This window comes from Ursus maritimus, unplaced genomic scaffold (assembly GCF_017311325.1).
Source record: "Ursus maritimus isolate PB19 unplaced genomic scaffold, ASM1731132v1 scaffold_13, whole genome shotgun sequence".
In the NCBI taxonomy this organism is placed as follows: domain Eukaryota; kingdom Metazoa; phylum Chordata; class Mammalia; order Carnivora; family Ursidae; genus Ursus; species Ursus maritimus.
Genome location: NW_024423675.1, coordinates 37,440,432 through 37,455,987, shown reverse-complemented (window position 1 = coordinate 37,455,987; position 15,556 = coordinate 37,440,432). Strand labels below are relative to the sequence as shown.

Sequence of the window (15,556 nt, the reverse complement as noted above, 5' to 3'; positions counted from 1 at the left end):
TCATGTTGCGCCCCAAGCTTGAAATGACCTTCCCATTTCTACCTCTGTTGTTCCCTGTTTACCAAGGAAGTCTTACCCCATTCTTTGGGGGTCTAGTTTAGTATCTAACTGTATTATTAAGTCTTCCCGGGTTGTGAAGTTACATTAGATACAATATATAAAACAATACTAGAAGCTATTAAGATGGCATGCTTTTGATAATTATTGTCAGTATATTCTTGTATTTATTTATGCATATATGCGTCTGTTCAGCTATACAACCATTTATCCGTATGTGTTCTGGAAGGCATGGGTGTGTAAGCTTTTCACGAGTCCTCAGCATGGTTGATGGAATGAATATTTATATTCATCACTCTGAGGCAGGGGTCTAAGCAGATAAACCTTAAATTCCATTTCTCCTCTATGCTTCCCTGCTTCTGTAAATAAGCGGTAAGCTTTATGTAATACATTGTTCTCTGTTGACTTCATTTTTTTATTCATGTCCTTCTTCTTATAGCATTGGGTAATTCTTTATGATCTCTCACAACAGATTCAAATTTCTCCTCTTAAATGTGGAGATCAGGTTTCATAACCTTTAACGGGCTTCAGTTTGAAAATGTAGCTACTACTTATTGTGTTTTGTGTACCCACTTATCTCAGAAAATATGCTCTGTAATTATTTATCAGATGATCTCTGTGAAGTAGATATTTCGATTCCTATTTCTCATGGAAGGAAACAGGTTAGATTATATGTGACATGCTAAGGCTTGGCTTCCGTGACTCAACTTTTGGCGCTGGAGTTCTTCCTGGAAGACCATGTTGACTCCATTTAATGCCCTGAAGGTATAAATGCATTTAATTTAAGTGTGAGTTTAAGTGGCTCTGTATTGGTGCTGCTGACAACTTGTTTAGGATAGCTTGAGATATTATATACATAAGATTTTGGCTTGTTGGGTCCACCATATACAATAGAAATTTAGTATTACTCCTTCATCCTACTTTGGAGACAAAACATTAAGGGTTTATGCAGAAATTTTTAAGATCATCATTTTAAAATTATAACTGGCAAAGCCTATTATCCTAGACGCATGCCTATATTTAGTTCTTAAGTCTTTATTTAGTGCCTTTTGGGTTCTTATTGAATTATGTTTAATTCAAGTAAATTCTTGTTCTATAATGACTTTGGTTATCTGGTAACACAGTTCTGTGGATACTAAAGGCTGAAAACTAGGCATGGAGGCCCATGTTGGCAGTTTGCTAGAGAAAAGAATACCTCTGGAGGAAGCCGAAGGACAGTGGAAGAGGTGTTGTTTCAGGATTGATTGAGGATACTGAAAATCTATAGCAGACACACACTGGTACACAATACAAAAACTGGTGTTTAGGGTTATTGTCCTGAATTGTCAAGAAAAGGTTAAATTATTGCTCTTTGCTCTCCCTTAAAAAAAAATGCAAGAAATATAAAAAAACTAAATTCAAAAGTTCATTTGTCTAGAAAAGTATTCATCCTCTGGAAATGACAATGAATGAAATACTGTAATATACAAAATCACATTTTACATGTGGAAAAATCTTAGCTAAGAAATACATTTCCTAGCAGACCAGAAAAAAAAAAAGTCATCTGTGGAAATTGACCAGGTGAGGATAGATTCTCTTACTTTCCAAGTTGAGGCTAGAAGTGACTTTATTAAAGTCAAGTCCATCAGAGTCCATCATTACTGAAGTGCCTAAGGGGCCCTTTGTATTGTGAGGCCTGCAAAAGAGGGGTGCGGTTTGAGAGAGCTACCTGATTAATTTACAGTAACATGTGGGAACCGATAACCTTATAATTTTTGAAAAATTTTATTTCACTTCATTCTTAAAGCACATTTTTCAAAAGGCAAAGAGCCTTTCTTTTGCTGAAATTGCATTGCCTTCTCTTAGCCAACGAACTGAACCATCCAGTCTATTAACTAAACAAAAATGACAGGAAACTTCATAAATATTTAAAGCTGCAGCTATGAATTAAACATTGGGATAAAGAACTAACTCCTTTCATTAAAGCACAATGTTAAATAAATAAATAAATACAGCTCACAACATAGATTGCTAGGTAAATCAAATGTTTGAACTAATAATATTTCAGGTTTCTCTAAACATTTACCTTGGCTAATGCTTTAAATAATTATATTACATATGTTTGGCTTATGAGATCAATAGCAACTGATTGTAATGAAACATTTAGAACTAAAAAAAAAAAAAAGTTGGTAAATAGGATTGGTTCAGCCCTTGGGAAAACAATGCAATGAACAGAACTCTGGGGCCAGGCCTGGAAGAAAATGTGAAAAGTTATGTGTGACTTTGAACGTGAGGCTCGGTGCGAATCACAGGACAGTGGAGAAGCATCCAGCCAGTGGCTCCGTACCTCACTGAGCTTGATTCTGTGCTTCTCTTCCTGTAGGATGTGTGTCTTCATTCACTGAATAGCCTGGGACAGAACCCCTGCAGTGTGCCAGGCCTGTGGTCCAGTAGGGATAGGGAAGTGATTAAGACAATGGCTCTTCTCCTTGAGGGGCTCACAGTCCTCTATCAGTACTGATCAACCCAGATTCCTCCCTGCGTGCTGTGGTGGACAGAGAAAATGGAGCAGAACAGAATGGTTATTGCTGAATTTAGGATCTAGAAGGTCTGAATTTGCATCCTTATTTTGTCACTGGCTGTGTGGCCATATTTAGTCTCTCAGTAAGCCTCAATTCCCCACTGAGAATGTGCTGTAGTAATTCTTATCTATGGGGACTTTGGCAGGATAGGATAAAAGACCATTTATCAAATAAGAGTATTAGCCTTATCATTAATCCTTGCCTTACAGTAATAGAAGAAGAAAAGCATGAAATCTTGAAATTTTTGAAAAAGCTCTGTGAAAGAAAGGTAGTGATAACACTTTCTGAGTGGGTTCTGTCATTATTCCCATTTTACAGATGGAGTGATGTATTTTGCCAAAGAGGTGATGTAATTTGCCAAAGGTCGCATAGCTAGTAAATGATGGAGACAGGATGGACCACCTGCGGTCCGGCTGCACGTTTTCGAACCCCTTGCATGCACTGCCCATTAACACTTACGCTGGAAATTCATTTAGACTGCATGTTTAATGATGTCTATTGCTGTTTATTTCATGTTCTCATTGGGAAAAAATGTATTGCGAAAAGTTAAGAAAGACCTGTTTTCTCCTATCGTGGACTCTCTTTGAAATCATAGCAGATTCTATAGAAGAGGTTTCTGTAAAGAACAATGTAAAGAGGTTCTCTTTTAGAGTTGAGTTTGTTGGAAAGGATTTAGCTGCTCAGTTACCAAAAGTTGTAGGTTTTAGAAAATGCTCTAAAACAATGATATTTAAACAGTTTGGTCTCAAAACCAATTAAGGCTCTTAAAAAGCATGGAGGACTTCAAAAAGCTTTTGTTTCACCAGTCAGGAAGGATGTTGGTATTGAGGACAGTATCTACCACGGCTTCCAGCACTTTGACGAAACCCCAGATATGCAGCTTTCTGGCCAAGAATCCGTGATTTCCTAGTGTCGGGGCCTCTGTTGTCTCCCTGGACTTCCAGCTCTGTGGAAGTATGTTGTAGCTTAAGAAAGAAGGTATACTCAGAGTTCTACAGAAATCAGGGTTTCGTGAAAGATTTTGAGGAGATGAACAAGACTGCTATATGTGATTTTGGAATGTGAAGGATTTCATTGGATTGAGTTCCATGGAAGTTTGTCACTGGCCTGTGTTCTTGAACTATGAAACCTGAATATGCAGACTAAAGAATCATTACTCGTGATAAGTAAACAGCAAAGACTGGGAGTAGAGGTTTTGTTTACGTCAGTTATACCTATGGATATTTACCATAGTCGCAATTAAAAATTGAGAAATTTAAAAATGATTAATCCACTTTAAGTACAGTATTACAGTTAGCATAAATAACATTTTTTAATGAAAAAGAGTCCTATTTTTAAAACAAATTATTAAGAAGCGTGCCATGGTTTTATACGTCAGCAACGCCAGTGTCTCACTTTAGGAGAAGTCAGTTGGAGTCTCACACCTACGTCTGTATTCAGTCTGTTGCAAAAGCACCTATCTTATACCTTTGGAAAACTCCAGTGTACAGTCATGAGTGGATGGGAATGAAAAAGGCAAATAATATCTTAGGATTAATTATTAATAGTTTTGACCTCATAGGCTCCTTGAAAAAGGGTGTTAGGTCACCTTGTCTTGGTTCCCTGGACTTGACTTTGAGAACTGCTGCTTTAAGACATGTTTTTTGCACTAGATTTTAGACCAGAAGTGTTAATCTTATGGTGAAAAAATGAGCAAAGCAAAGGGAATAAAAGGGAACCAGTTGAACATCCTTGGCCATTAAATGAGGAAGTCAAGGGTAAACCCCAAAGATAGAAACTTTATAACCTTTTTTAATCAAACCAGTAGAGCACGATCACAGTTTTAGTAATCAGTAAATACCGTGGGACTATAATTTGTATTCAGTGTATTAGAGAAATTCATGTTTTTACTTTGTGGTTTGTTTTCTTATATTTAACATATTTAAAATTAAAAGTGGCTGAATAGGTAGTGGATAATATTTGAGAAAGGCAGAAAACAACTAAATACCACTTACCTGCCTGTGATAGTAGTCTCTCTAAGTCTCTCTATTCAGCAGCAAAAATAATAATAATAGCAACCATAATACAGGTGCTGGGGGAGTGCCCCTCCTTCTCTTGTCCTCCCCCCTCCCTTTCTGACATTTTACGGAAAGAGTAGTCTATCAATTGCCAGATTATTAGTAGCTGGTCAGTAGCTAGATGACTGGTAGGCATTCTGGCTTTTAAAGTCCATGCTGTTACTATCCCTTCCACTCTCCCTGTCGCCCCAATGCTATATAGACCTTCTGTACCTACCTTATTTGGGGTTTTACGACAACATTATAATATTTGTTACATTGTAAATATTCAATATTTCACATCATATTCTACATATAATATTCATGACAGCGTAGGTAAAGGGTACCTTGTATGTTCTAAGTACTCACTCATGGCTACGATTCCTCTTTCTCTTCCTCTTCTTCCTCTTCATGGTATCTCTTGACTCCTAATCTTCCTTTGTTGTTGAGGGTCAGTAACGAGAGCTCTTTGACTCCTTCAGTTTTACTGTCTCTGTTGTGCTCTTAGCCACTGGGATTAGTACCCCTGGTCCTTAGTCTGGTCACCTTGTCTGTTGGACTTCACATACTGACTCCCCCCAGCTTTGAGGACCATCATCAGGACAAGATGGCTCTTCTTTCTGACTGGAGCAATTTTGCCGTGGCTTTCATGGTCACTACTCTGAGTACAGCCTCTGTCTATAGTTACAGTATTGTCGTCTTTCACTAAAAATGGGGTTAGACCCTATAAACCCTTACTCTATTAATGGTACTTATTTTAGAATTTCAGATTGCCAAAAGACAAAACAGGCACCACCAGGATTGGTGACCTAGCACCGCAGGACATGAAGAAAGTCTGCAATTTAGCCTTCATTGAGCTCACTGCCCTCTGTGATATTTGGGGCATTGAATTGAAGCAACAAAAAGCTGTGAAAATCAAAACAAAAGGTAATTTTGGAATGAAAAACAGTTCGATTTACTTCAAAAGAAGCAAAGATGAACTTGGCTTCTTAGCAGTTGTCCGGGAGGGGGAAACACCTACAAAATAAACCACCACTTGAATACATCTAAAATTCAGATTCTAAAACATTGCCTTCAAAAATTTTGTAACTTGGTAAGCAGGCACTATTCTCCTAGACTGTAGAAAATAAAGAGATAATCGGATATTTAATTACCTTGGAAGGAAATTCTGAATTAAAGAATTTTTTTTTGAATTGAGGAATCTTAAATGCACTCTCCTTTGAAAACTATGTGTAAAAGATACATTTGGTGCATAAACTTCTTTATTTCCAAAATCAGATCTTGAAAAATGACTTTAAGGTAGTTGATCCTGGTCAATTACTTTTGCATATTTATTTGATGGGAAATACATACGGTAGTTAGTAGCCCGTCCCTTTGCTCATTTACATTCTACCTGAAACTCTTTCACAAAAACATTCTTCACTCCATTAAGAAAAATAATGCCATTGTGGCGCCTAATACCACTGAATTGTACTCATTGTGTATATATGTAGTTTTTCTTTTGTAAGCAACTTGCTTTACCCATTACATAAACAGACTTTATATTTTATAACATGATAGAGAACAGACATCTCCTCAGTTTTTATCCAAGATTTTATTGGTCTAGAAATCCAGATAATTGTCTATTAATTTAACAAAGTTTAACTGTTTAGAAATCTCTGACCTCTTACTTAACTTTTAAGTTCTCTCCTAAAGAGATACCAAGAATGAGGATTATTGAGTTGCTATGGTAACGTTAATAAAGACACATATTCACCTGATTTAAGTTTTAGAGGCAATTTCTCTGTAGGACTGAAGTATACCTTCCCTCAAGGTCCTCTCTTCCATGCTGGGCCTCAGAAGACCTCATTCTGTGCTCAGCTCCTCTGAGTATTATAGCTTAAGGCTTGGGATGGTGAATTTCTGAGTTAAATGGTGCTTCTGATTTTCTGCAAGGCCACTATGGATAATGAAAGACTTTAGATGTTTTTTCAGAAGCTCGTCACAAAGCCTTTTCCAAATATAAAATAGAAATATAATTTAAATAGCTGTGACTCAGTGCTCAGGACTTTTAAAATGGCTTAGAAAGGCTTTTTTATGTTTTAGAATTGCTTCCTAGCAGAGAGAGAACTATTAAGCCATTCTCATTAAGAGTATAACTACTAAAAGAGTAGATTTTCTTTCCATTTCTTAAATATTTTTGTAGCTCATCTAATATATTCATCTTATAAACTAGACTCTTGACATTTTTGAAGATTACATTTTTTTTCATAATTCTTAAGCTACAAATTATTAGGATACTGGTATTCTCTTGAACGGCATCTCTCTCTAGTGCCAGTTTTCAGTGTCCTCATTCCACAATATAATTCCCCCTTTCCTTGTTCACAGATGATTTATATCTCCCCTGATGCTGTGTGTTACACTTCTGTACTGTTCATTCAGTGTTGGGGGGGAGGTGGGAGGTGCTAAGCAGAAGCTATGCTCGCACCCAAACTGAAGGCATATGATTTTTAATTTAGAAAAATTATAAATTATTACCTTCCAGTTCTTCTGGAGTTATTCCCAATTATATGAAACTACAAGTCTCAATCCAAGATTACCAAGTGTCTATATTTTCTAAAGAAAAACATTTGTAGAACAAGATCATGATGTTGACTGATGTCTCAAAAAGCAAACATTTATGTTTTGCTGTATTGTAGAATGTTAAATGTCAGTTAAGCATGGAAGAGATGAGTTATAGTTACTTTAGCCAAAACTTTTAATTGGATTACCTTTAGTAAATTATTTGCATATTTCACATACTCCCATGGCACTATTTCTCTTATAGGACAGTATAAGTTTTCTATTTATTTTGGTGATCATTTGCGATCGTTTGCTTAGCTAGGTTGCTAGGTTGCTCTATAAGACAGGGTCAAGATTTTCCTATGGAATGTATGGACCTAATGGCTAGACAGTGTCATTCACTTAGTCGGTGCTCAATAAAGAGTTGCTTATTTGAATGACAATATCAGAAATCTGATGCCTTAATATTTTTGCATTAATATTTTATAGATGGATGGAAGTTAAGAAATTTTATTTTTTGTTGCAGATTCTGGCCTTTTTTGTATTCCATTGACAGTGTTGTTAGAACAAGATCAGAGGAAAGTACCAGGAACTCGAATACCCTTGATATTTCAAAAAGTAAGTAGACCTAAGTGGGTCAGCATAGAGAGAACATACTTGAACTAATAGAAGTTTTTTTCTTTTTTGGCATTCATAATATTATAATATAGTTTTCCAATTGATGTGCTTTTTTATTTTGTACTTTGATTTTCTATTCAGGAAGCAAATTTGTTTCAAGGGCTCATAATTTTTATTTCATGGTGATGTTTTCTGTGTTATTACTATAACTGTGATTACCTGGCATCATTTTCCTGTCTTATATTAGCTAGCTTTGTATAATTGAGATTTCAATTCTGTAATACACAGGAGTGGGAACTGCTTATAAATTTCTAGGGAATTGAATCCTCATGAATATTTCATGCCTGTGTGTATTTTCCAAGCTTTCCTATTTACCGTGAGGATGTCCAATTTAATTTACCAATGCCTACTTCCAAAGTAGGCAAAGAAACCATAAAGTAGAATTAGAAAGTGATTGCTAAACTATCAAGTCACTGGTGTCATCAACACTCAATTATTCATAAGGGGATTATCTACAGCAATATAAAAATGTCGGTCTAATTTCTGAGCCATCCTTGTTCAGAAACACAGATTACACGTGATAAAAGCCAGGAATGCGTAGTGAGGAAGGTACATCAGGTCAGTTACGGACTACCCAAGCTGTGGATTTTTTGCAGCAGCCCCAGCACATCACAATTTCTGAAAGTTCTAGGGATGGCAAGGATGGCAATGGGAACTTTCACAGTTGACTGGCTCAACAAACTCATTCGGTACTAAAGCTCAGTCTACTTGGCACTGATTCTTCTGCTGTTCCAAATGGTCATTAGCTGTCTCATCTGCTCACCTCTGATTCCATTATTTCTCATGCTCACCATCACATCCAAACATGTATCTCATTGTTTCTCCTGATGGACTTTGTTCTGCTGAGTTAGTTCTACTCACCAGCCTCTGCCAGCCACTGCCGATAGAACTTGTGTCTGTATGGATACTTGTCAACAGTGCCTGTGATGAGCGGGAGGTGCTGACAAATGGGGGTCATATATTCATATTAATTTAAGTAAAAGGTGCACGTTACCACCACAGATGACGGTGCAAGGCAAGGATCTCAGCAGCATCCTTTCCAAATAGATATGGGTTCTCCAAAGAAACAGAATCAGTAAGGGGTGTGTGTGTGCATGTGTGTGCGTGCGCGCTCATGGCAGCGTGTTTGTAGAGAGATTTATTCTAAAGAATTGGCTTATGCAATTGTGGGGGCTGCAACAGAGCAGTCCAGAGGCTGGAAATTTGGGCAAGAGTTGATGTTGCAGTGTTGAGTCCAAAATCTGTAGGTTGGAAACTCCTATAGGCTTTCCGGGTTGCAGTCTTGAGGCAGAATTGATGCTGCTTTGGGAAACCTCAGTCTTTGCTGTTGAGGCGCCAACCCACTGGATGAAGCCTACCCACAGTATGTAATTTGCTTTACTCAAAAAGTACTGATTGATTTTAATTTTATTCGTTTGCCAGAGAGAGCACGCGCACAAGTGGGGGGGGGGTGGCAGGCAGAGGGAGAAGCAGACTCCCTGCCAAGCCAAGCAGGGAACCCATTGCTGGACTCGATCCCAGGAACCTGGGATTATGACCTGAGCTGAAGGCAGACGCTTAACCAACTGAGCCAACCAGGCATCCCAAAATGTATTGATTTAAATGTTAATTGCATCTAAAAAAAAAAAAAAAACCAACCAAACAAAACAAAAACAAAACAACAACAACAAAAACCTTCACAGCAACATCTAAGCTGGTGTTTGGCCAAAAAAACCAATGGTGTGTCGCGTTCGACTGTACCAGATTCACCATCACATCAGTGAAAAGCAAGTTTTGATCTCCACAAATATTCAGTGATGTCTCCTGATCAGGCAGGCTGAGGGTTGCATGCAATCCTGTGTCATTTTCTCTTGAAATTGTTTTATTTATGTAGTTATTTTACCTTTCTGGTCTCTTCAATATTTTGAAGACTTGGGCTTCCAACCAGTTTGAAGTTGTTAGATAATAGCCTTAAAGACTTTTTCGTTCACACAAAAAATAGAGGAGAGTATGAAGAGTTTACTATTAGATAACACTCATCTATTTACATCCCCTCTGAATTATAAGCAAAAAAAATCACAGTGATCTAGCATTGAAAAATATTTTTTCTATCAACTGTCACCTCAATTAGGTATTTCCTCAATTTTGTACAAAGGAAAGAATTGGGAATCACTGATTTACCAAAGGCTTATTACCTGTTTTTAGAGGGTTATACTTACTCATTTATTAAGAATGATATCCAAAAAAGGGCTTTAGCAAAGCTTATCTAATTTCTGTGAATTGTATCTGTTGTTTTCTTGTTTGTTTTGTTTTTGCTCATAGGCACATCGTTTAAACTATATTCTTAGAAAGAGGGAAATAATTTTTATCTATAGAAAAATTCTGACAAATTAGTAAATTCTATTCTCACTGTCAGACTAATCAGCCAAATTAAAGATACTTTGTGTCAAAAACTTCTGACTTCATTTTCAATTCATAAATTCATGTAAATATGTGGTCTCTCTTAGGAAATGCTATGAACATTACTGACAAATTATGCAATGTCTCTTGTAAGATAAATTACTAAAAAGGAGCGTGATTAAAATATATAGAACAATATAGTTATTTTCCATTTTTAAGTCTTGAAAATAAAGGGAGAGCTATAAAGCATTTATATTTTAGTAATACAATATAATGTGACTAAAAATGTTATTTTAAAAGTGAGAAATATGAAAAACCGCATGGCATTCTTTCAGGCATTATATATACATATCTCTATTAAATGCTAGCATTCCACATTAGAGAGTAATAAATATAAAAATTCAGATCCTACTCTCAGTCAGTTGTTTAGAAATCATCCATTTTTCCTGTGTATTTGATGAAAATGAAAGGCATGTAGTCTTGCTAAAAACTAATTTGCTCCAGCAGCTAGCATAGAATTATATTTTTTTGCTAATAGAACGTTTTAAACATTTAATAAGATGAAATAAAAATGAAAATTGCTCCAACATTGAATAAATTTTACAAGGTATTATTTGATAAGTTTGGTTTTAAATCCTTTATTGAGTAATGCCCATCTAATCTAAAATAATTCTTGTAAGGTTTTTTGCCGTGGGTTTGTTATCTAGTGTAACTTGAAAAATGTGGTCTTGGCAAACATTCCAGTTGAATTTTTAAAAATCATGCACTGCTTTGACTGGACAAAGATGGCTCTTTCCTTAGCTAATAATAAATCCTTAAGAGAATTTTGAGACTACACTTTGCTTTATTCTTACCTGACTCCCTGAAGATCGGTGCATTCTTTGGCTATAATCCGGGGATAGGAGAGATGAGGTCATTAAAGAAAAATTGCCTATCTTCCAGTGTCTACACACTACAGTATATCTGATTTCCGAACATCTAGACAAAGGTCAAAAGACCTCATTTTATGATACCTTGCTCTGCTCCTAATAGACACTTTTATAAGCAAGGGAGAAACGGTAAGCTTTCTGTAGTTTATAGAGCCTTGGTAAATCATTAAAGGTTTCCCTGAAAAAAACAAAATAAAATTTTACATCCTTTGGTACTCTGGAAGATTTTATGCCTTAGGGTGTGCAGAGGGATTATAGTAAGTTTGGGGATGAGTGAAGAGTAGGTCTGTCTTTTGTAAAGTAGAAGGCCGTGGTGAATGCGGGTAGGTAGTAAGTAGGAAAACCTATGAGATGCTAGTAATTGCGTTATATTTAACCTGAGGACAAGGAAATTGATTTCCTAAAAATAGCAGAGTACCCCCTGTAAAGCCTTTGTGCACTGCCCAGGGAATACATATTTCAATTGGAAGATCACTCTGCCAAGAAACTAACCACTTTTTTTATCATCTTCCTAGCTTCCGACAGTATGTCATTGTATTTTCTCCATTTGCCTCGTTCTTGTGCGTTTCTGCATTATTAAAAAAAAAAAATCTTTGTTATTTTAATGGGGTTCTGGAGATAGATCTGTGTATATTCTTTGGGTATAAGGTGTGATTTAGAAGCCCTATACAAGAACTGTTTTTTATCTTGGTTTGCCACTAAAAGCTGAAAGCTTAAAAATGAATATTTGCAAACAGGTTTTTTTTCCCTTCATACCATAAACAAGTCTCTCAAACTAAAAATGAGATGTAAATGTGCAAATACTGGAATTTCATAAGATTTATTTGATTGCAGAATGTATGTTTCTGGAAAAGCAGAAGACACGATGGTCTTAGTTGCTTTTACACAGTGAACATCTCCAGTCCCTGTTTGTTTGGAGTACTGCAGCTGTTGTGTGAAGTGATTCCACTGCTGTAACAAAGGAGAGTAAAACCCAACTTTTTCTAAATGGGAAGTCAAGTCATGAGACTTCCTGCTTGAAAGGATAGTGCTAGGGCAGGAGCATTCAAAACGCTGTGAAAGCCAGTTTACACATCATTGTAATCAGTTTGCATTTATTTATATGTGAAGCAGATGTTAAATTTGGAATGGTACCTTTTACAAATACCCAAGTCAGACTGTTCTTCTGTTTACACACAGCTGATTTCTCGAATTGAAGAGGGAGGTTTGGAAACGGAAGGCCTTTTAAGAATACCTGGAGCTGCTATTAGAATCAAGGTAATCTCTGGGTTCGAATCCTGTTAACACTGTATTGTTTAATTATGCTTTTGCATTTTAAAAGCTAACTTGTCCTCCCCACCGCTTCTTCCCATTGTTAGTAAAGTAGATACAATATAATGATAAAACCTCTGAACATAGTGTATATTCAGTTTTTCTAGAGTCTCTGCTGATTTTTCTAAGTTTTGATTCTTCTTCAAAATCACTGTATTAGCTGTAGCTGTAGCATTAAGATAGAGAAGCAAATGATTTTAATCTCTTTGCTGTGCAAACGTAAAATAGGAACAAAAGTAAACCAGCAAAAGCCAAGAGTTGTTCCATCCTTGTGATGGAAAGAGAACACGATGAGTCAAAACATTAGTAGGAGACTGGTGATAGATTGAGTCAGCATGGGTAATAGCAATTGAATTAAAAAAAAAAAAGAATGATAAACTCCATCAGGTGAGCAGAATAGGAGATGTGACCGTAGTCCCCATACACCAGTCTATGGGAGCTGGCAAAATGACACTGCCTCAACTCCTTTCCTGACTTTCGCAGTTCCTGTCTCACCCGACGCAGGGTAGACCGAGTCTGGCTTGTGAAAGAGGCAAGGTGATTCCCAGACTTCCCTTTCTCCCTCCCGCCTGCCCCCTTTCCTGGCAAGCTGGCATTTTGTTCCCACTATCTTGGGACGCTGTGTACCTTCCTCCTTTCTCCCTGTTGCCCAGCCCCTGCTCTGGGGAATAAAGCATCCAGCAAACGCATGGCAAAGGTAGAATTACCCTACAGATGATGCGTAATACATAAGCCTCCCAGCGGATTTGCGTTTTACACGGGCCTCGTGCTTGGAATTGTAGCTCTATCTGGAAAACGTATCTAGGAAAAGTTCTCGGTCAGCAGCCATTAACAGCCTCCGGAGCCTCTCAATTCAGCGTTAGCTTTCAACCGAGGTGGCACAAATCATTGCCCACATCCAGTCTATTGTCTTCCTGACTTTGCAAAGCCAGGCGAAAATAGGATAGGGCGAAGAGATCTTTTCTGTCCATTTCCTTAAGACTTATTCTATATGACATTTTTAGAGCTGGATCAGGGAGAAGTGACTGTTGGTGGGTGCACACGCTCCTTGCCTGGGACTGGCTGTGGGGCTGCCAGGATGGCAATTACTAGTGAGACATCACACGGTTTACATCACCTGCTTATTTGGTAAGGTTCCTCGATGTGGGATGCTAGTTTCGGCCTACTTGGCTCTTACTGCATAGGGCGATCTCAGTTTAATCGGATTCGAGTAACCTGATATACCCTGCGGACAAATTTCATTCAGCTTGTGTCCCCTGGGTTTGGTGTCCGGTTCACAGAGGTCCCTGAAACCATTTTGGGGCCCATGTAAGTTTGATAAGCGGCCATTGTCTCACTCCATTTGCTAACATTTAGGGCAATTTTACCCACAGTCAAACATGGGCATTGTGTGTGATTCTGAGATAAGTTCTGTTGAGAGGCAAATTCTCTTACAGAGACTGAATCCCTCAGAAACAGGTCACGTGACTTCATATTCCCCGCATGGGCAAGAATACCCCTTCTCAGTCCACTGGTCACAGCACTAATTAGCAGACTGTGAGGGCCAACTCCTAAGAGTCATAAACACATTTACTTTAGTACGCAGTGGCGAACAGAATGTGTATTTTACATTTTGACTGGATAGCTGGCAGAAGCATGAGTTCAACTAAATGTAATTTCTAAGAAGGTCAATTAAGTGAATTCTTTTGGCTCAACTCTTCAACCTGGCCTGTTGTCACAGCCCATATTATGCAGCAGCTGGTCCATTATAAATAATTTAAAGATAATATGCAAAATTTTTGGTTGTCTTTCTCCCCTGCCCCACCAAATTCTTTGTACTCTTCTCTTTCCTTTCCCCCTTCCTCCCCCTTCTTTTTTTCTCCCTTCCTCCTTCTTTCCCCCCTCCCTCCCTCTCTCCCTTTTTCCTTCTCCCTCTCCTTGTTCTCCGTCTTCCTCTCCCTTTACCTCTCTCTCCCTTACCCCCCATTTCTAGGCTCACCTTTATGTATTTTACCAATTACATAAATAACTGGAGGAGTGGATGAAGTTGTGTGGGGGAAGAGAAAGTGTAATAAATTCACCTCACGAGAAAAACGAAGAACATTCTTTGGGAGAACAGTTTAAAATAATGGAGGAACTGACAGAAACTTGGAAGGATTTCTAACCTGATAAGATTTATGCCACAATGAAAAGGCCTGTGGAAAATAGTAATTATGAAACTAAATTGATTACTAATAATTTGTCTGGCAAATCTTGTAGAGTCCTCAAGGTAAACAAACTGGGTGTTTGTAATTCTGCCTGGACTCACCCTGTTCTCTGCAGCTGGTGGCAGGACGGCTGTGCCACTTATGGCTCATGCACCTGAGACAGGGGTATTGATGTATTTTCAGGCCTCATTTGCTGTGGAATTTGGTTTTCCCTTTCCCAGAGGTGACTAATCAGAGGTAGCCTCCTGCTTTAGGCCTAGAGATGGATTATGTATTGTGTTATGTAATGTACTTCTAAATAATTTCAAACATACTTTTTAAAAGATGATTTTTAAAATTGAATGAAAAATCATAGCATCTGAAGTAAAACCCCTACATGGAATGTCGATTTTAACTCATCTTTTCACGATTAAACCTTTACTGCTTAAGGTCTGCTGCGGATTCAGGAAAATATGTATACCAGTTTTTGAAGTCTGTGGCCTTGGCTATAATTTGTCACTGGCGGAGTACCTGTGGCCAAGTAGTATTTTTCTGAGTGACAGAGAAGAGTTGCCTTTAGTACTTTCAGATTCTTTTCTAAAGAGTAGACTCTCTTGGAAAGTGGGAAGTGTATCACACTCTCAGCAGGAAAAAAAAAAAGTGCACTTGTAGCTTTTTTTTTTTTTTTTCTTCCCTCTTCTTCTGCCTTTTAGAATCTTTGCCAAGAACTGGAAGCGAAGTTTTATGAAGGGACTTTCAATTGGGAAAGCGTCAAACAGCACGATGCGGCCAGCCTGCTGAAGCTGTTCATCCGGGAGCTGCCCCAGCCGCTGCTCAGTGTGGAGTATCTCAGAGCCTTTCAAGCCGTCCAGCGTAAGTGCCATCTCTCGTTGAGGCAG

At 37.8% G+C, this 15,556-nt stretch overlaps 1 protein-coding gene across 6 annotated transcripts in view; it reads left to right on the top strand.

Moving 5' to 3' along the window:
* ARHGAP18 (Rho GTPase activating protein 18) overlaps positions 1-15,556 on the top strand; it is a 190,250-nt gene that overhangs the window by 147,192 nt on the left and 27,502 nt on the right. For 5 of the 6 annotated variants that reach the window (XR_568770.2, XM_040627789.1, XM_008691118.2 and 2 more), the window contains 4 exons: positions 5,416-5,581; positions 7,722-7,813; positions 12,361-12,438; positions 15,371-15,530. Coding sequence is in view for 5 of the 6 variants with exons in the window: in XM_040627789.1 (XP_040483723.1) it covers positions 5,416-5,581; positions 7,722-7,813; positions 12,361-12,438; positions 15,371-15,530 (496 nt within the window). In the remaining variant the exon portion in view is untranslated. The remainder of the gene's footprint in view (positions 1-5,415; positions 5,582-7,721; positions 7,814-12,360; positions 12,439-15,370; positions 15,531-15,556) is intronic. The other variant, XM_040627791.1, reaches the window with a different exon arrangement.